At 35.3% G+C, this 16,965-nt stretch overlaps 1 protein-coding gene and 1 pseudogene across 2 annotated transcripts in view; one reads left to right on the forward strand and one right to left on the reverse strand.

Annotated features, from left to right (window-relative positions):
* LOC111241599 overlaps positions 1–8,350 on the reverse strand; it is an 18,751-nt pseudogene extending 10,401 nt beyond the window's left edge.
* Positions 8,351–10,172: 1,822 nt separating this feature from the next.
* Positions 10,173–16,965, forward strand: part of LOC106760862 (protein DETOXIFICATION 40-like) — a 10,519-nt gene continuing 3,726 nt past the window's right edge. The window contains exons 1-3 of one of the 2 annotated variants that reach the window (XM_014644299.2): positions 10,173–10,570; positions 10,687–11,318; positions 13,094–13,150. In XM_014644299.2, the coding sequence (XP_014499785.1) occupies positions 10,244–10,570; positions 10,687–11,318; positions 13,094–13,150 (1,016 nt within the window). In that variant the 5' untranslated portion in view covers positions 10,173–10,243. The remainder of the gene's footprint in view (positions 10,571–10,686; positions 11,319–13,093; positions 13,151–16,965) is intronic. The other variant, XM_014644298.2, reaches the window with a different exon arrangement.

A 16,965-nucleotide genomic window follows, 5' to 3' on the forward strand; every position in this document is an offset into this window, starting at 1 on the left:
AACCTGGGTTCTTGCTTAGTTCCATTTTCAACCACAAGAGGGAAAAATTACGGTGAAACGATAACTAGGCAACGACCCAGGATCGTTTTTGGGCCAAAACGCCAAAAGAAATCCAAAAGATGCCGCTTTTTTTGGGAGGCAGCTAGCAAAGGGAGAATGTGGTACTACGTTACCCCAAGAAAGGAACAAAACTGCACTAAAACACAATACAAAGAAAACAAAATTTAATAAGTTGAACCAGAAGATAATTGATGAAAGATTGAACAAAGTTTAAACGGTAACCATGAAAAAACACGCACTTGGGATGCAATGTCGCAAGAGAGAAAAAGGAGAGGAGGAAGACGATGATATCAGAAACTGCAATGTCGTGAAGAGTCTGCAGTTTATTTAAAATGAAATGGGGTGTCGGTTGCTGCAGAAACCGACGTATATGGTCACCTAGAAATCGATTATCTTACTAATTGGACGTCCAAGATAACCTTTAATTTGACTTTTGAATGCACATTAGACGTCAGACACACGGGGCACCGATGTCTATTTCGCTTAACAGATTGACGTTTCATTTCCTGTCAGGGAAGTAAACGACGATTGTTCAGGGGCGCCGACGTCTATTTCGCTCTGTTACCCGACGTCGAATTGCCTGCGAGTTTGGTGAAAAACATTAATTACAGGCACATAGACGTTGCCCACCAAGAAGTTCGATGTCTATATTGCAAAAATTGATGTCTTCCCGCCTTCCGGACAGGCCATGGACGTTGATTTTTTACTATGTGACGTCTAAGTGCCTGGGAATCAGGTGAAGAGCATTAATTACAGGCACATAGACGTCGCCCACCGAGAAATCCGACGTCTATATTGCAGAAATTGATGTCTTCCCGCCTTCCGGACAGGCTATAGACGTCAGATTTTTACTACGTGACGTCTAAGCGTCTGAGAATCAGATGAAGAGCATTAATTGTAGCCAAGTAGACGTCGTCCCCCAGCACAACCGACATCAATGGTGCAGAAAAGACTGTCTTCTCGCCTACCTCAGGCCATTGAACGTCGATTTACAGCATAACAGACGTCTACTATATCATAGATGTCACTTGCCTTAGAAACCGACGTCTTGATTACCAACTTATTTACGGTAATGCCACTGTCCATTAATATATGTCGGGCTACCGGCTAACCAACGTCTTACGGGTGACGTTAAACAACTTTTTTACACTAGTGAGTATTTCCAAACTATACTAAACTCAAAACCACTATGAAATCCTAAAGACATTATACAACAATGTTATCTTTCTCCAAGACCTGCTCTAGAGGCACCTCATCTGTCTCTACTCACATCCAAGTGGGTGGTCATTGCAAAAAGGAAAACACATACACAAACACACACAAAAGCAAGCAGAAGGGTGATCTAGTAATATATGAAAACCATACAAGTATAAAAGCACATGCTATACATATCAAATTCCAGCAGGGTAAACTAAATCACACATTCTAATGAATTATATTCTAGACTTGACTCATCCGGATTAGTATAAATGTCGAACTCTTGGTGGTCTTTGCACTTGTATAGTTCTGCTAGCACTCTCCAACATTATACAAGGTTAATCCTTATACTGTCTATGACTAAACTCTAGGTCTATAGACAAGGACCTCCCGCCACTCTCACCACATGCGTCACTCCTCTCTACTTGAGTGATCATTAGAGTATCGGAATAGACTCACCATTTCTGAGCTCCATACTTTTATACTGCTAACAACATTATCATCTCCAATCACTTCCTATATTCTCACCTTGAGTTATAGGATTCAATTCACCAATCAAAACAATATTAAGATTTTATTCAAGACTCAGATTCATAGCAAGGTAACCTTCTTCTAATGCCAAACCCATCAAGATGCCCTCAGGAATTAAGAAAGAAAAGAACAAGATGCAACCCCGTACGGTTCCCTGAGCGCACAAGCTTGCATAGCAAGTTGGGAAGCCTTCGCTTTGCAATTCTAGCTCGCTATGTGAATCCCCCCAACCAGGACCCCCTCTTCATGACCATTCGCACAGCGACCGCGCCTGCTGTGCGAATAAACTTGTAGAGGTTCTAGACTTCCCACCCTTGCATAGCGCCCCAAACCACTATGCGAGAGACCCTAAACAGAGACTCAACCCTCCCAAACACTCGCACAACGAAAACATCTGCTATTTGAATTAAACCTACACTTATCCCAGACTAGGACTAGTCGCTTTGCAGCAGGACTCGCCTTGCGAATTACCAAACAAAGGGAAAACCTCCACAGTGACTCGTATAGCGCACAAAACCACTATGCGAATGCCCTGGTAGAGAGCATCTCGCTATAGCGACTCGCTGAGCAATCCTTTCGCACAACGAGTCTACATAATCTGCAAAATGAAAATTCTTTAAAATTATGCCACTCACACACCCTTAACCAACTCTAGCCCATTTTATAAACTTCTAACGACCATAATTTGTTTTTTATACTTAGTAAGTCCTATCTAAGTGATTCTAACACTTCCTAATACAAATCAAAAGTGATTGAGACCAACTTCCTACTCTAAAACCCCAAAATATCAACCTAGAGACCCAAACTCAATTATGCCATTTAGTAACTATTTTTGACCCATTGGATGACTCAAATAAATCACAACGCACTTGCTAAAGCTGTCTCATTAGTCCAAAACCACCCTAGACTCCAATTATACAAAATCGCCACCTCACTTGCTCTAAAATAACCTAAAACATTACTAGAACACTAAAATTTCTATCTAAGCACCTTATAACAGATTCTTCTCCCCTAACACCTCCAACATAATCAATTAAAGCAATTAAACACATCCAAATTTAGTCATGGCATCACAACACAATTTCACATATCATACATTCTAGTTCACCTTACTCAACTTAATCAAAAACTCAGAAAATTGAGCAAACAACATACCAGTTCAAAATCCCATACTTTTAAACATCATACAACCAATTTAAAACTAAAATCTAGCTCTCCTCACCTCGGAGTTGAATTGCTCAACTCACAGATGCGTATCTACAGTACCTCGCACTGTAAAAGAAGGCTCAACAGGACCCTACAAATCACCATTTAGTGATGGAGAACAACCTTTAGAGCTGGAATTAAACAAGGAATTGAAAAAGAACAACACACTACACATGCAACTCAACATATAATTGCACGGACCAGATTTAGAACATGTGGAGGATTTGAGAGAAACCATTTACCAGCTTGACTCGAGAATGCAATTAGTGACAATAAAGCTCTCTATGCCGTGAATGCGTGGACACTATCTAATTGAAAATTCAAATGTTTAGTGTGGAGAAACGGAGGAGAGCTCGAGAATACAATTAGTGACAATAAAGCTCTCTATGCCGTGAATGCGTGGACACTATCTAATTGAAAATTCAAATGTTTAGTGTGGAGAAACGGAGGAGAGAAAACAAAAAAGAGAGGACAAGAAGAGAGTTGCTTTGAAGAGCGATGCAAGTTCTCAGGTAATGAAGGAACTTTTTATCATTGTCCTTACAGTCTCCACAGTGTAGGAATTAAACAGGTAATAATAAATATTGTAATTACAAAATTTTGCTCATTATTAATAAAGATGGAAAGCTTATTTAAATAATTGTGTAATAACTTGAACTCTCCTAAAAAAATAATGATTTAGCTTGTTATGAAGAAAATATGAATTTGGTTTTCAAAAATTGCAGATATCAACTTTTACCACTAAACCTTCAAAATATCAGTGTATGTTTCTGAAATAATACGATGTTTTTTAAACAACGTATCTTTATACTCGCAATGTTTTAATGTACCCTCATTTAAAACAAAGTACCAATTAGAATATTTGTTTCTATTTAATATATTTAATACCGGAAAAATTAAAAAATATATTTAATATTTATTGACCATCAAAACTGGTTGTTGAACAAATAAATTCAAAATTGAATGGTAGATGCAGTGCGAATGAGAGTAGAGGAGGGATGGAGGAGATTAAAATAATCCAAGATGTTAAGTGAAAAAACTAATTTTAAAAATAGATTTTTATTAGTAAAATTTTAAAATATTTTTTTATGAAAAATTTTACCCATTAGAAAGATATATTACATTATTTATCATCTATTTTAATTAATTAATTTTTTTTATTTTATTTTAAACAAACACATTTAGTTTACATTTTGTTTGTAATATAACTTTTGTTAAAGAATAATATACTGACATGCGGCTGGTGGTGGGTGATTGGAGTGAGTTTATTGGATTTAATTTATTTTCTGTTTATATTTGTGCATTTATGTTCATATGTTTATATTCTGTTTTTATATTGTTTTAAACAGTTATATATTTCAATTGTACTCTCTTCTTATTATTGAATAAGATATACAATTTTTATCCTTTCTTTTCTTATAACATGGTATCAAAGCATGGTTAGAGCCTATCCTAGTGATATTTCTTGTTTCTTGGACATTTCTATTCCACCTGTTGTGGGGCCACTTTCGGACCACCCATTTCTACTATCATGCTCGAGATATCTATACCTCAGCATGAATGGGGTGTGTTGAAAGTTCCACATCGACTAGAGATAAGGCCAATTTATAATATATATAAGTAGGGTGCAAACCTCATCCTACAAGCCATTTTGTTGGGTTGAGTTAGGCTTAAAGTCCACTTCTTAACATGATATCAAAGTCTGGTTAATTTCCTTTGTGGAGTAGCAGTGACAAGTTTAACATAAACAGGTTCAGAAGAACAAATAACAGGGTCTGGAACAATAGGAGATGTAGGTGGTAAAGAGGGTTGATCAGTAACTTTTGAGAAAAAAAGGTGATGGAGAGGAAATGATTTTGGTGACAAAATCCAAGGAATTTTGTGTATCAATAGGTGAGTGCTTGTCACTAGTAAGAAAAGAAAATATGTTTACATAAAATACTACATTCCTTGATAGAAAAATTTCCCTTGAGTTGAAATCTAACAAAATGTAGCCTTTCACCTCTATTTCAAAACCAAGTAAAACATATTTTCTTGCACGAGGTTGAAATTTTGTTCTATGAGCTTGAAGAATCGAAGCATAGCAAAGTGAGCCAAAAACTCGTAAGTAATATCAGGTTTAACATTGTGTAATAGTTGAGATGGAGAAAAATATGCCAAAACTTTGGAAGGTAAAATATTAATGAGTTGTACAACGTAACGAACAACAAAAGACCAGAAAAGTATGGGCAAATGGGATTGAAACATTAAAGATCTAGCAACATTATGTGTTGATGTTTTCTCTCAACAACTCCATTTTGTTGAGGTGTTTCAACAAAAGATAATTGATGTTGAATCCCTTTTTGTCTATAAAAATCTGTCATTGCAAACTCATTACCATTATCTGATCTAACAACTTTTACATCAATGCCAAATTGTGTTTTGATATAAGAAACAAAGCCAATAAGTTGTGATCTTGTACCTGACTTACTTGCCATCAATTTAATCCATGTGAATCTAGACATATCATCCCCTATAATTAAGAAATATTTGAAACCATCAACATAAGAAGTACAATAGGGTCCCCAAATATCAACATGAATTAAATCAAAAGGAGCTTTTGAAACAGTAGTACTTAATTAAAAAGGCAATTTTATTTGCCTAGAATAGTGACAAGTATCATAATGAGTGTATTTTGTATTAGGAAAAGTGGCATACATGGTGCGTAATTTGATATAACAAGAAGAAGGATGTCTTAGTCTAGAGTGCCAAATATATATAGAGTTAGGTCTTATTGTAGAAAAAGCAATATAATTCTCAGGAGTAATAGTAGTTGGTGAACCAAGGGGTGTAGATGCAGGAACTATCATCATACAAGTCATCTCTTTGTTCTGCTTTCCCAATCATCTACAAGGTTGACTTGTCTTGTATTTCACATGAAAATTTAGAAATGGTAATTTTACAAGATAGAGATTTAGTTAACTTTGTGACCGAAATAAGATTGACTCAAAAATTAGGAACAAACAGACATTATGTAAAGTAAGGTGTGGGCCAAGAGAAACAAAGCTAGAAAAATGAGCAAATGAAGAGTTCTTGTTTGGTAGAGATACTGTAATTGGTGAGATTCTATGATAAGAAATAAAATGAGACAAAGAACTGGATATATGATGAGTAGCACCTATGTCTAGAATCCATTGGGAATAAATATTACCTTGATCCTGAGAAGAAGTGGAAACATTATAAGAACTCACTAGTTCGGTAGAATGTGTGACTGTGGGATTAGATTGAGGAAGAAGTGTTAATAGATCACGAATTTGCTCCTAAGAAAGTCCTAGAGTTAAGGAATATGACTGCTTTAGAAAATAAATCATATCCCGATTGAGAGAATATATTGTTATTATCATAGGTGATTTCTAGTAATAATGTTACATTATTATAGAATATTTATAGGGATAAAATAGCAGAATTATAGATTCTCTCGTATATATTTCTCATATTTTATTCAAAATTAATAAGACAATTTTTTCCCTATTTTCTTTCTTTACATGGTATCAGAGTCTGGTTTTCTGGTCCTTTTTCTACTTTGTCTTTGTTGTCGTTGGTGGCCGCCACCACCGATGACCCCCTAAAAGTCTCTTTTTCAAACTGTGTTTTTGTACTGCAATGGGCAATCTCTGGTTTTTGTCTTGCATATGTCCGGTGTTGCCATCCGGCCACCGTCTCTGACCACTGTCGCCGACCACTTTTGCGGCCATCGTCTCCGCCACTTGTGCCACCGATGCACCAACACCTAGTCCTACCTCTATTGCTTCCGCTATCTTCTTCTCTATTCTGAAGGCCTCCCTTATGTTCAAGGCAGTTAAGTCCCTTGAGTTTTGTTACTACTCAGGGCAATTAAGTCCCGAAAGGTTTGTTGTTGTTTGCCTCTGCAGGACAATTGTTTCTTGAAGGCCTCCCATATATTTAGCGTAGTTAAGTCCCTTGAAGATTTGTTACTGTTTAGGGTGATTAAGTCCCTACAGGTTTGTGGCTGTTAGCCTTTTAATTCCAGTCGCTGCAGGGTAGTGTAGTCCCTGCAGGTCTGTTGATGTTTGCCTCTGGAGAACAGATGTTTCCTGAAAGCTTGTTGTTGTTTAGGGAAGTTAAGTCCCTTGAAGTTTTGTTGCTGTTTAGGGTGATTAAGTCCCTACAGGTTTGTGGCTGTTAGCCTTTTAATTCCAGCCACTGCAGGGGAGTGTAGTCCCTGCAGGTCTGTTGTTGTTTGTCCCTGCAGTTTGTTGCTGCAGGCCCTTAATTTGTTCTAGCAATTTGTTGTTCATCAATAGTGGCGAACAACGGAAATGACGACGCGTCGATGACACTCTTGAAGACAGATTACATATTTCAAATTGAGTTTATGTATTCCAAACTTTGTCCATACAATTTGTATGCTCCAGCTTGAGGGGGAGTTTTAGAAAATAAATCACATCCCGAGATTATTAAGAGAATATATTGTTATTATTATAGGTGATTTGCAGTAATAATGTTACATTATTGTAGAATAATTACAGTAATAATGTTACATTATTGTAGAATAATTACAGTAATAATGTTACATTATTATAAAATATTTATAGGGATAAAATAGTAGAATTATAGATTCTCTCTTGTATATATTTCTCATATTTTATTCAAAATTAATAAGATAGTTTTTCCTTATTTTCTTTCTTTACAGACTGCGCTTGAGAATTATTAGAAGAAGGAAAAACTGCAGAAGCCATTGAATTTCACAACCTCAAATTGGACAAACGTTTCACAACCCGAATCTCCAGAAATTGTAGGAAAGCCAAGAACGGGTAGAACATGAAGATCTTGGCAGTAACAGAATTGGTTGTAGAAGAACGTGATCAAGAATTAATTTTCTTCTGATACCATATTAAGAAGTGGACTTTAAGTCTAACTCAACCCCATAAAATCGGTTTGTAAGGTAAGGTTTGCACCTCACTTATATATTATAATTTGACCTTATCTTTAGTAAATATGTGACTTCTAACATACCCGCTTCACGTCGAGGTATAGACATCTTGAGCGTGATAGTAGAAATGGGGTGGTACCATAGCGTCCCGACAACGGGTAGAATAAAAATGCCTAAGAAACAAGAAATATCGCTAGGATAGGCTTTAACCTGGCTCTAATACCATATTAGGAAGTGAATTTTTAAGCCTTGCTGTTATGTGTAGCCTTTGGCTACTAACCTTGCCTTGTATCGTTCAATACTCCCATCAACATGCCTCTTTATTTTGTATACCCATTTACATATGATAGGTTGCTTTCCATAAGGTAGATTAGTCAAAACACAAGTTTTGGTATTTTCTAAAGCTGCAATTTCTTGATTCATGACATTTCTCCAATAATCATGTTAGATGGCTTGGTTATAGGTTTTAGGTTCAGTAACTTGAGAAATATTAAGGACGTATGATTTATGAAGAGATGATAATGCATCATATGAGAGATATGAAGAGATAGGATATAAGGTACCTGTGGATGATTGAGTGGCAAAAGAAGTAGATAACATGGTGCAATGATAGTCCTGCAGATAAGATGGTTTATGTTTTGGCCGAGTTGATTTCCTTTTTGGAATAGTAGTGGCAGGTTTAACATAAACAGGTTGGGAAGAACAAATAACAGGGTTTGGAACAATAGAAGGAGGAGATATAGGTGGTAAAGAGGGTTGATCAGTAACTTCTGAGAAAAAATGTGATGGAGAGGAAATTATTTTGGTGACAAAATCCAAGGAATTTCGTGTATCAATGGGTGAAGTTTAAGATTAAAGACCTAGGTCAACTCAAGTATTTTCTGGGCTTATAAATTGCAAGATCTCAATAGGGACAAAAAACATGTATTTGAACCCACTTCTCACTTAAGACCATAAAAGTACACCTAAAACAAGTGTAGTTGTTCCAAAAAACACTGATATTAGGATCTGGTCCCCAGAGTGTTCACTTGTGGCTCCTACGGTTGAACAGGATGTGCAAAATTAAGTTCTGGCACGCGTAATCGTTTACAAGGCAATGTAAACGATTACAGTGCTGTATTTCACACCAAAAATCAACAATTCAGTCTAATTCATGATATGACAAACATTACTTCATTGTTCTTTGACTAACATTATCGGTTCCAAGAACATAAACTCGTCATAATTCTAATTGTACACCAAATCAAAATCTAATCCACTTCAATAACACAAATACATGGAACCAAACATGCATTAACTATATATTCAAACAAATAGTTTTAATTACAACATCTACTTCTGGTCCTATTCAAAATACAATACAATAATCACTAATTGTTTTTTCTAGGTCCTATATTTCCGGTGTATGGTGTCCTCAGGGCTTGGTTCTTATGACACAGTCTTCTTCCCATCCTCACATATGTCTTTATGTGTGGTTCGATGTTGTTGTTGCCATCCGATGTGTTTTGGGACATTCGAACATCATCGGTCTTCGAAAACCCACCTTCAACCAAAATAAATATAATGTAAACACAACAACAAATAAACAATAAACCCACAAGGGCTCGAACAACCCACAAAGAAACCAAAAACCCATAAATCAATAACCACAAACAAAGTACCCTTACCACAACATCAAGAACATAAGAACGCAAGAACGCAAAACAATAACCCAAAACCCAAAAACGCAACAACGCGAACCAAAAACCTAAAACTCAACAACGCAACAAACCAGAAACCCAAACACCTAAAACACCAAAAACGCAACAACGCTACAACCCAATAACCCAAACCAAAAACCCAAAACACCAAGAACACAACAACGCAAGAATCTGACAACCCAAAACAAAAAAAACAACAACGCATTTACCTTGCTCCAACGAACGTCCTTTCCCGGACTTCCCATTTCCACCAAACGACAACAAAGTACAACCATAAACCAAGCATCAGAGACAGAAAGTAGGAGGAGAATGAGGAAGGACAACCAAATGCGAGAGAGAAGCAAATCGGAAACAAAATATAATAAAACAGGCCAAGGATATATTTGGAAAGACAAATATTTTAAACCCTTCTCCCAAGTTTTTCTAAAAAAAAAAAGACCAATGTCATTTTGACACTTATCGGTGTCAAAATTGTGTCAAAAAAGTTGTGTTAAAATAACGGAATACAAACATAAATAAAAGAGCATCCCAGAGACGAGCACAGGAGAGAAAGCCTCAGCAATTCCTCTCACTTTATATTTACTTTTTGTAATTATTCTTATTTCTATTCAGATCAATGGATTCGGTGGAGACGGAACCGCTCTTGTCAGGGTTTTCTGCAGGAGAAGAAACTCCTCGCTCAAATTCCAAGCACGTGTCCGATGGGGAACTTGAGAGAATTCTCACAGACGACACCCTCTCTTTCCTCGACCGTCTCGGGGCCGCCTTTTGGGTGGAGTTCAAGCTCCTCTTCTTCTTCGCCGCCCCTGCTGTGTTTGTCTACGTCGTCAACTGCGCCATGTCCATGTCCACGCAAATGTTCTCCGGTCACCTCGGTAATCTTGAACTCGCCGCCTCCTCCCTCGGCAACAACGGCATCCAACTCTTCGCTTATGGCCTCATGGTATATGCAACCACTTCTTCAAATACTGCGTTCGAATAAATATTTGTTCATTTTAACAAATATTTACACATTTTAATTCAAAATGATTTTAGAAACTAACATGTAACTAATTGCAGTTAGGCATGGGGAGTGCAGTTGAGACGCTATGCGGACAAGCATACGGTGCGCGGAAGTTCGGGATGCTAGGTATATACATGCAGCGCTCAACGGTGCTTCTTTCATTGGCCGGCATCCTTATGACCGTCATATACGTGTTAAGTGAGCCAATTTTACTCTTCCTCGGCGAGTCCGCGGAAATTGCGGCCGCATCGGCGCTTTTCGTGTACGGTTTGATTCCTCAGATCTTCGCGTACGCGGTGAACTTCCCTATCCAGAAGTTTATGCAGGCGCAGAGCATAGTGGCGCCGAGCGCATACATCTCAGCGGGGACGTTAGTGGTGCATCTGGTGCTGAGCTCGTTGGTGGTGTACAAGATTGGGTTGGGACTCTTGGGAGCGTCATTGACGCTGAGCCTGTCGTGGTGGATCATCGTGATTGCTCAGTTCGTGTACATCGTGAAGAGCCCGAAGTGCAAGCAGACGTGGCAGGGGTTCACGTTGCAGGCATTTTCCGGGTTACCGTCGTTCTTCAAGCTGTCTGCTGCTTCCGCCGTTATGCTGTGTTTGGAGACGTGGTATTTTCAAATTCTGGTGCTGCTCGCAGGCCTGCTTCCTCAACCTGAATTGGCCCTTGATTCGCTATCAGTCTGGTAAGAATTTCATTCTCTTTCCACTTTCTATGACCCTCTTATTTATTTAGTCCTTTTCTTCTACCTTTTATTACCCCCGAAATATTATTCTGATTCTTAATTTATTTTTACACATTTTACGTCTTTTTAAATAACCAAAATATCTATAAAATGATGGTTAAAAAAGGGAAAATTTCTTTTAAAAATACTTTTTAACAATCTTTTATAATACATACTTAGTAACCTGTAATTGATTCATTTTAAATAAATTTTAAATATAAATTAATAAAATAATAAAACAATAAAACAATAAAACAATAAAAGAATTAGTTTGTCAAAATATCGTTCGTTAAAGAAAACACTTTTATTTATCTTTCACCCCCTTGTCCTTTTTCGAGTCTAATGATTTCTTTTCTCGATTATTGTGCCAACTGCATTCTTGAATCAAGTATTCATTGCTGAGTCATCACTTAATTTAAACCTGAATAAATTAGATTAATTTTTGTGATACTCTGAAATTTATTTTAATCTAATTAAGACTATTAAATAATAAATATTTATTTCATTTTATTAATTAAATGTTTGCTGTCATATTTTAGAATTAAAAAATATTACAAAAGGTTAATTTTCTTTATTATATTATTTAAAATTATAAATATATAATATTATAACTTAAACTTTTACATGTAAATTATATTTTAATTAAAGCAATAACTATTTTAATTTATTTAATTAAATACACTAATTAATTAATTAAAAAATTAAAAAATATTTATGTAATAAATTTAATTTTCATGCGTATGTATAAAATAATTTTTTTAAAAAAATAATAAAAGATGATTTCTTTAATAATGTGAGTCTTAACCCATTTTAATATGACTAACCATCTTACTTAGTTCATTTTTAAACAATTTTAAGATTAAAATAAAGGACTATGCTAGATAATGATACTTAGACAACATTTTTTTGACAATATTTAAACAGTGTCATTCTGTGATTGGTTCGTGATAGTATTTATAATTATTATTATTGTTAATTATAAAATAATTTTGAACTAATCACATAATAACACACAAATTATGTTTAAATATTATCAAATAAGTATTGTTTAAATATCATTGTTCGGACTGTGTCAAATTAGAAGTCAGTGTTATCTTGGGTGTGCAACCAGTTCACCATGTTTCTTTTTGCCCGACAGTTAGGTTTTAGTATATGGCATATTTAAATGTTTTTTCTAAATGAGTAAATTAACTTGTCTTATTTAAATTTAAAATTAATTTTTAATATTTATAATTTACAAAGAAAGTTATATTTTATGTGTTTCAAAAGAAAGAAATGAATATAATTATTTTAATCTAGTTATATTAAATATTTTTTATATATTAAAATATATTTTTTAACTGAAATAAAAACATGTTAAATGGTATAAATAATTAAATGTTAACATGAAATATCAGTAAAAAAGTTTAATATAATTAAATTTAAATAATTATATCTATTTTTTTAAATTTTGATGATTGAAATATATAAAATTTTTATGAATTTCAATTTTTTATCCTTTTTTATAAAAAATATATTTAATCTTTTAATTTTTACCATACACTTATTTTATTTACTTTTTATTAATATTTTTTGTTTGAATAAAAATATATTTCAATATTGGAGACTGAATGTAATTTTTATTTAAATTGTGTGTTTACTATTATTTAGTTTAGGAAAATTATTATATTCTTTTTTCAAAATTAACCTTATCAAACAAGCACTACTGTTTACTCTTGTTATTTTTGTTATTGCAGTACTGCACTTTCTGGCTGGTTTAACATGATCTCCGTAGGATTCCAAGCTGCCGCAAGGTTAGATTCTGTCTTTTTATTTCTTACAAAAATTCCATTTGCGTAGATATATCGAGCACCAGAAAATTCCATAAAGTTTGTTTCATCAGCAATAAAGAATAGATAAAATATATGAGAAGCAGTTGCCCTTGTACACAACCCTTACAGATACACACTCTTGAGAGAAAACTTTAAGATTAAAAAGAAGTGTTTAAGATTGGACAGGTTGAAAGATTTTGAGAGGAGATAAGACTTGTTACATCGAATGTTTTTAATTTTTTTTGGCTTACTTACAAACGATACAACTATCTCTTATTTATACTAGTGACATATCCTTAATCAATGGTTAAGATCTTGTAACCACAACATTCATCTAAAGTCTATAATTCATTCTCTAGAACTTTTTAAAACATTCTTATAATTCTAAACTTATCTAGATACATCTTGTGGATAACCATCCATAGATATTTTTGTACACCATTCTACAATCCTTCTAGATAGGATTTTCTATAATTCTATTTGAGCATTCTCTAGTCTTGGGCTTTTATCTTATAGGCCCAATAACACAAAATCAATTTATATTTCAACACCCTCTCTTAAACTTGATTTTCTACTCCAAGAAAACTTCTCAACTTCATAAAGACTTCTTTCTTCAGCGGTTTGGTAAAGATGTCTGCTACCTGATCATGCGTCTTCACGTATTCAATTTGCACATATTTGTTGCTGATGCAATCTCTAATGTGATGGTAACGGGTGTGGATGTGCTTACTTCGATCATGGAAGACTGGGTTTTTTGCTAATGCTATTGCTGACTTGTTGTCCACAAAAATCTTTGTTGGCTCTACTTGTGGCAAGCTTAACTCCTTCAATAGGTTTTGTAGCCAAACAACATGGCAAACACATGAAGTTGCAGCTACATACTCTGCTTCACATGTAGAGAGAGTGACAATAAGTTGCTTCTTGGACATCCAAGTAAAGGTTATGTCTCCCATGTAGAACACAAATCCGCTTGTGCTCTTTCGATCATCCATATCTCCACTTCAATTACTATCACTATATCCAACAAGCTTCTAATCGTTAGAAATGGAGTAGTATAGGCCAAAGCTTGTCGTACCTTTGATATATTGAAGAATCCTCTTCACAGACTTGAAGTGAGTAGTTGTGGAGCTTCCATGTACCAACTCATGACTCCAACGACTAGAGAATGTCTGGTCTTATACAAGTTAAATAGCGCAAACTTCCAACAAGACTTTTATAAAGGGTTGGATCCATTTTTTCTCCCTCTTCATCCTTACTCAACCTGTTGTCGCATTCCATAGGAGTACTAACTAGATTAGCATCATCCATCTTGAACTTCTTGAGGAGGTCTTTGGCATAGCTTTCTTGAGTAATAAAAATTCTTTCATTTCCTTGCTTTACTTCAATTCCGAGATAATATGTCATAAGCCCTATGTCAGTCATTTCAAATTCCATTGTCATATCCTTCTTGAATTCCTCAAACATGCTTGGATTGTTCCCTGTAAAAATTAAGTCATCAACATACAAGCATACAATCAAAATATCTTTACCTTGAGCTTTAATATAGAGTGCATGCTCATATGGACACTTGAGGAAATTCACTTCTTTGAAGTACTTCTTAATCCGAACATTCCAAGCTCTCGGGACTTGTTTTAAACCATAAAGAGCCTTCTTTAATTTCAATACTTTATCTTCTTCACCTTTAACTTCATATCCTTGTGGTTGCTCAATGTAGACTATTTCTTCGAGAACTCTATTTAAGAAGGTGGATTTAACATCCATTTGATGTATTTTCCAATTATTCTGAGTTGTTAATGATATAATAAGTCTTACAGTTTCTAATCGAGCAACTGGAGCAAATACCTCGTCATAGTCAATGCCAACTCTTTGACTGTAGCCTTTCGCAACAATCTCTCCTTATATCTTTGAACTTCTCCTTTGGAGTCCTTCTTCGCTTTGTAGACCCACTTGACACCAATTGCTTTGTGTCCTTTTGGAAGTGAGACTAGCTCCCAAGTATCATTCTTCTTTATTGCCTCGATCTCTTCATCCATCGCATTTCTCCAACTCTTCTTTTCAATTGCTTCTTGGATGTTCGTGGGCTCACAGTTTGCAAATAAACATAATAAGGTAACATTGTCTAGATTTTCACTTACCTCATATATTTCTTGGAGACTTCGAAAACATGGCGTTCTTTCACTTGAGCTTTCATTATCTTGAAGGGTTGTATTTGGTGAAGTAAGTGGAGTAGGTGCCTCTTCCGTTTGTTGTTGTCGTTCCACGTCATCTTCTTCAACATACGGGAAGAAGGTATGGTCCTCACAGCTTGTCGACCAATCCCATTCTCTTTCTTCATCAAACACTACATTCCGACTGATGATTATTTTCCTTGTATTAGGATTGTAGAGTTTGTATCCTTTGGAGTTGGCGTCGTAACCAATAAAGATGTATTTTTCACTTTTGTCGTCAAGCATACTTCGTTTCTCATCTGGTATATGAACATGAGCTATGCTTCCAAAGACTCTAAGATGAGAAATATTTGGCTTTCTTCCGCTCCATGCTTCTTGTGGTGTTTTTCCACTAACACTTCTTTTTGGAGAGTGGTTGGTTAGATAGACTGCAGATGCAACAACTTCAGCCCAAAACTCCTTTGGAAGTCTCTTGCTTTTAAGCATGCTCGTTGCCATCTCCAATATTTTTATATTCTTCCTTTCAGCTACTCCATTTTGTTGAGGGGATCTTAGCACTGTCAACTGTCGTCTGATTCCATTGTCTTCATAATACTTCTAAAACTCCTTTGATGTGAACTCTCCTCCACGATCGGATCTCAAAGCTTTGATCACAAGGCCACTTTCCTTCTCAACATGGGCTTTAAACTTCTTGAAGTTCTCGAATACTTCTGATTTTTCTTTTAAGAAATATACCCATGTTTTTCTTGAAAAATCATCAATGAAAAGTAGGAAATAATTACTCTTATTGAGTGATCTTTGCTTGATTGGTCCGGACACATCTGCATGTATGATTTCTAATGGCTTTGAGTTCTTGAGTCCGACTCATTTGGAAAACTCAATCGAAATTGTTTTCCAAGTAAACATCCTTCACAATCTTGGTTGGGGTGAGTAATATAAGGCAGCCCTCTCACCATTGCCTTCTTAGAGAGCATCTCTAATCCTTTAAAATTAAGATGGCCAAATCGTAGATGCCAAAGCCATGATTGGTCTTTGTAGCAAATCTTGAGACATTGTAGGCCATCACTTTGAATGTTGAGCACGAACGTTCTATTTCTTGTCATTGGAACCTTTGCAATGAATCTACTTGTATTATCTCTTATAGAAAGGTTGTTATTCTTAAGTTGAATATCATAACCTTTCTCTAAGAGTTGTCCTAAGCTCAAGATGTTGCTCTTCATGCTTGGCACATAATATACTTGCAAATAAATTGATGAATGAGGACATTACCTTTTCCTTTCACCGCCACCTTTGACTCATCTCCAAAAGCCACGTTTCCCTTTACTGATTCATCAAGCTCAACAAACATGCTTTTATTCCCACACATATGGTTACTTGCTCCACTATCAAGGTACCACTAATTATCCTAGCCTATATCTTGGCCCTTGTATGCCAGTAGCAAAGTACCATCTTCTTGACACCTTTCTTCAACATAATTGGCTTTCTCTTCGACTTTATTTTTGTTAGGGGCTCTACATTCAAAAGCATAATTATTGGAAGTCCCACATCGACTAGAGATAAGACCAATTTATAATATTATATATATATATATATATATATATATATATATATATATATATATATATATAT

This window comes from Vigna radiata, chromosome 5, assembly GCF_000741045.1.
Source record: "Vigna radiata var. radiata cultivar VC1973A chromosome 5, Vradiata_ver6, whole genome shotgun sequence".
Classification (NCBI taxonomy): Eukaryota; Viridiplantae; Streptophyta; class Magnoliopsida; order Fabales; family Fabaceae; genus Vigna; species Vigna radiata.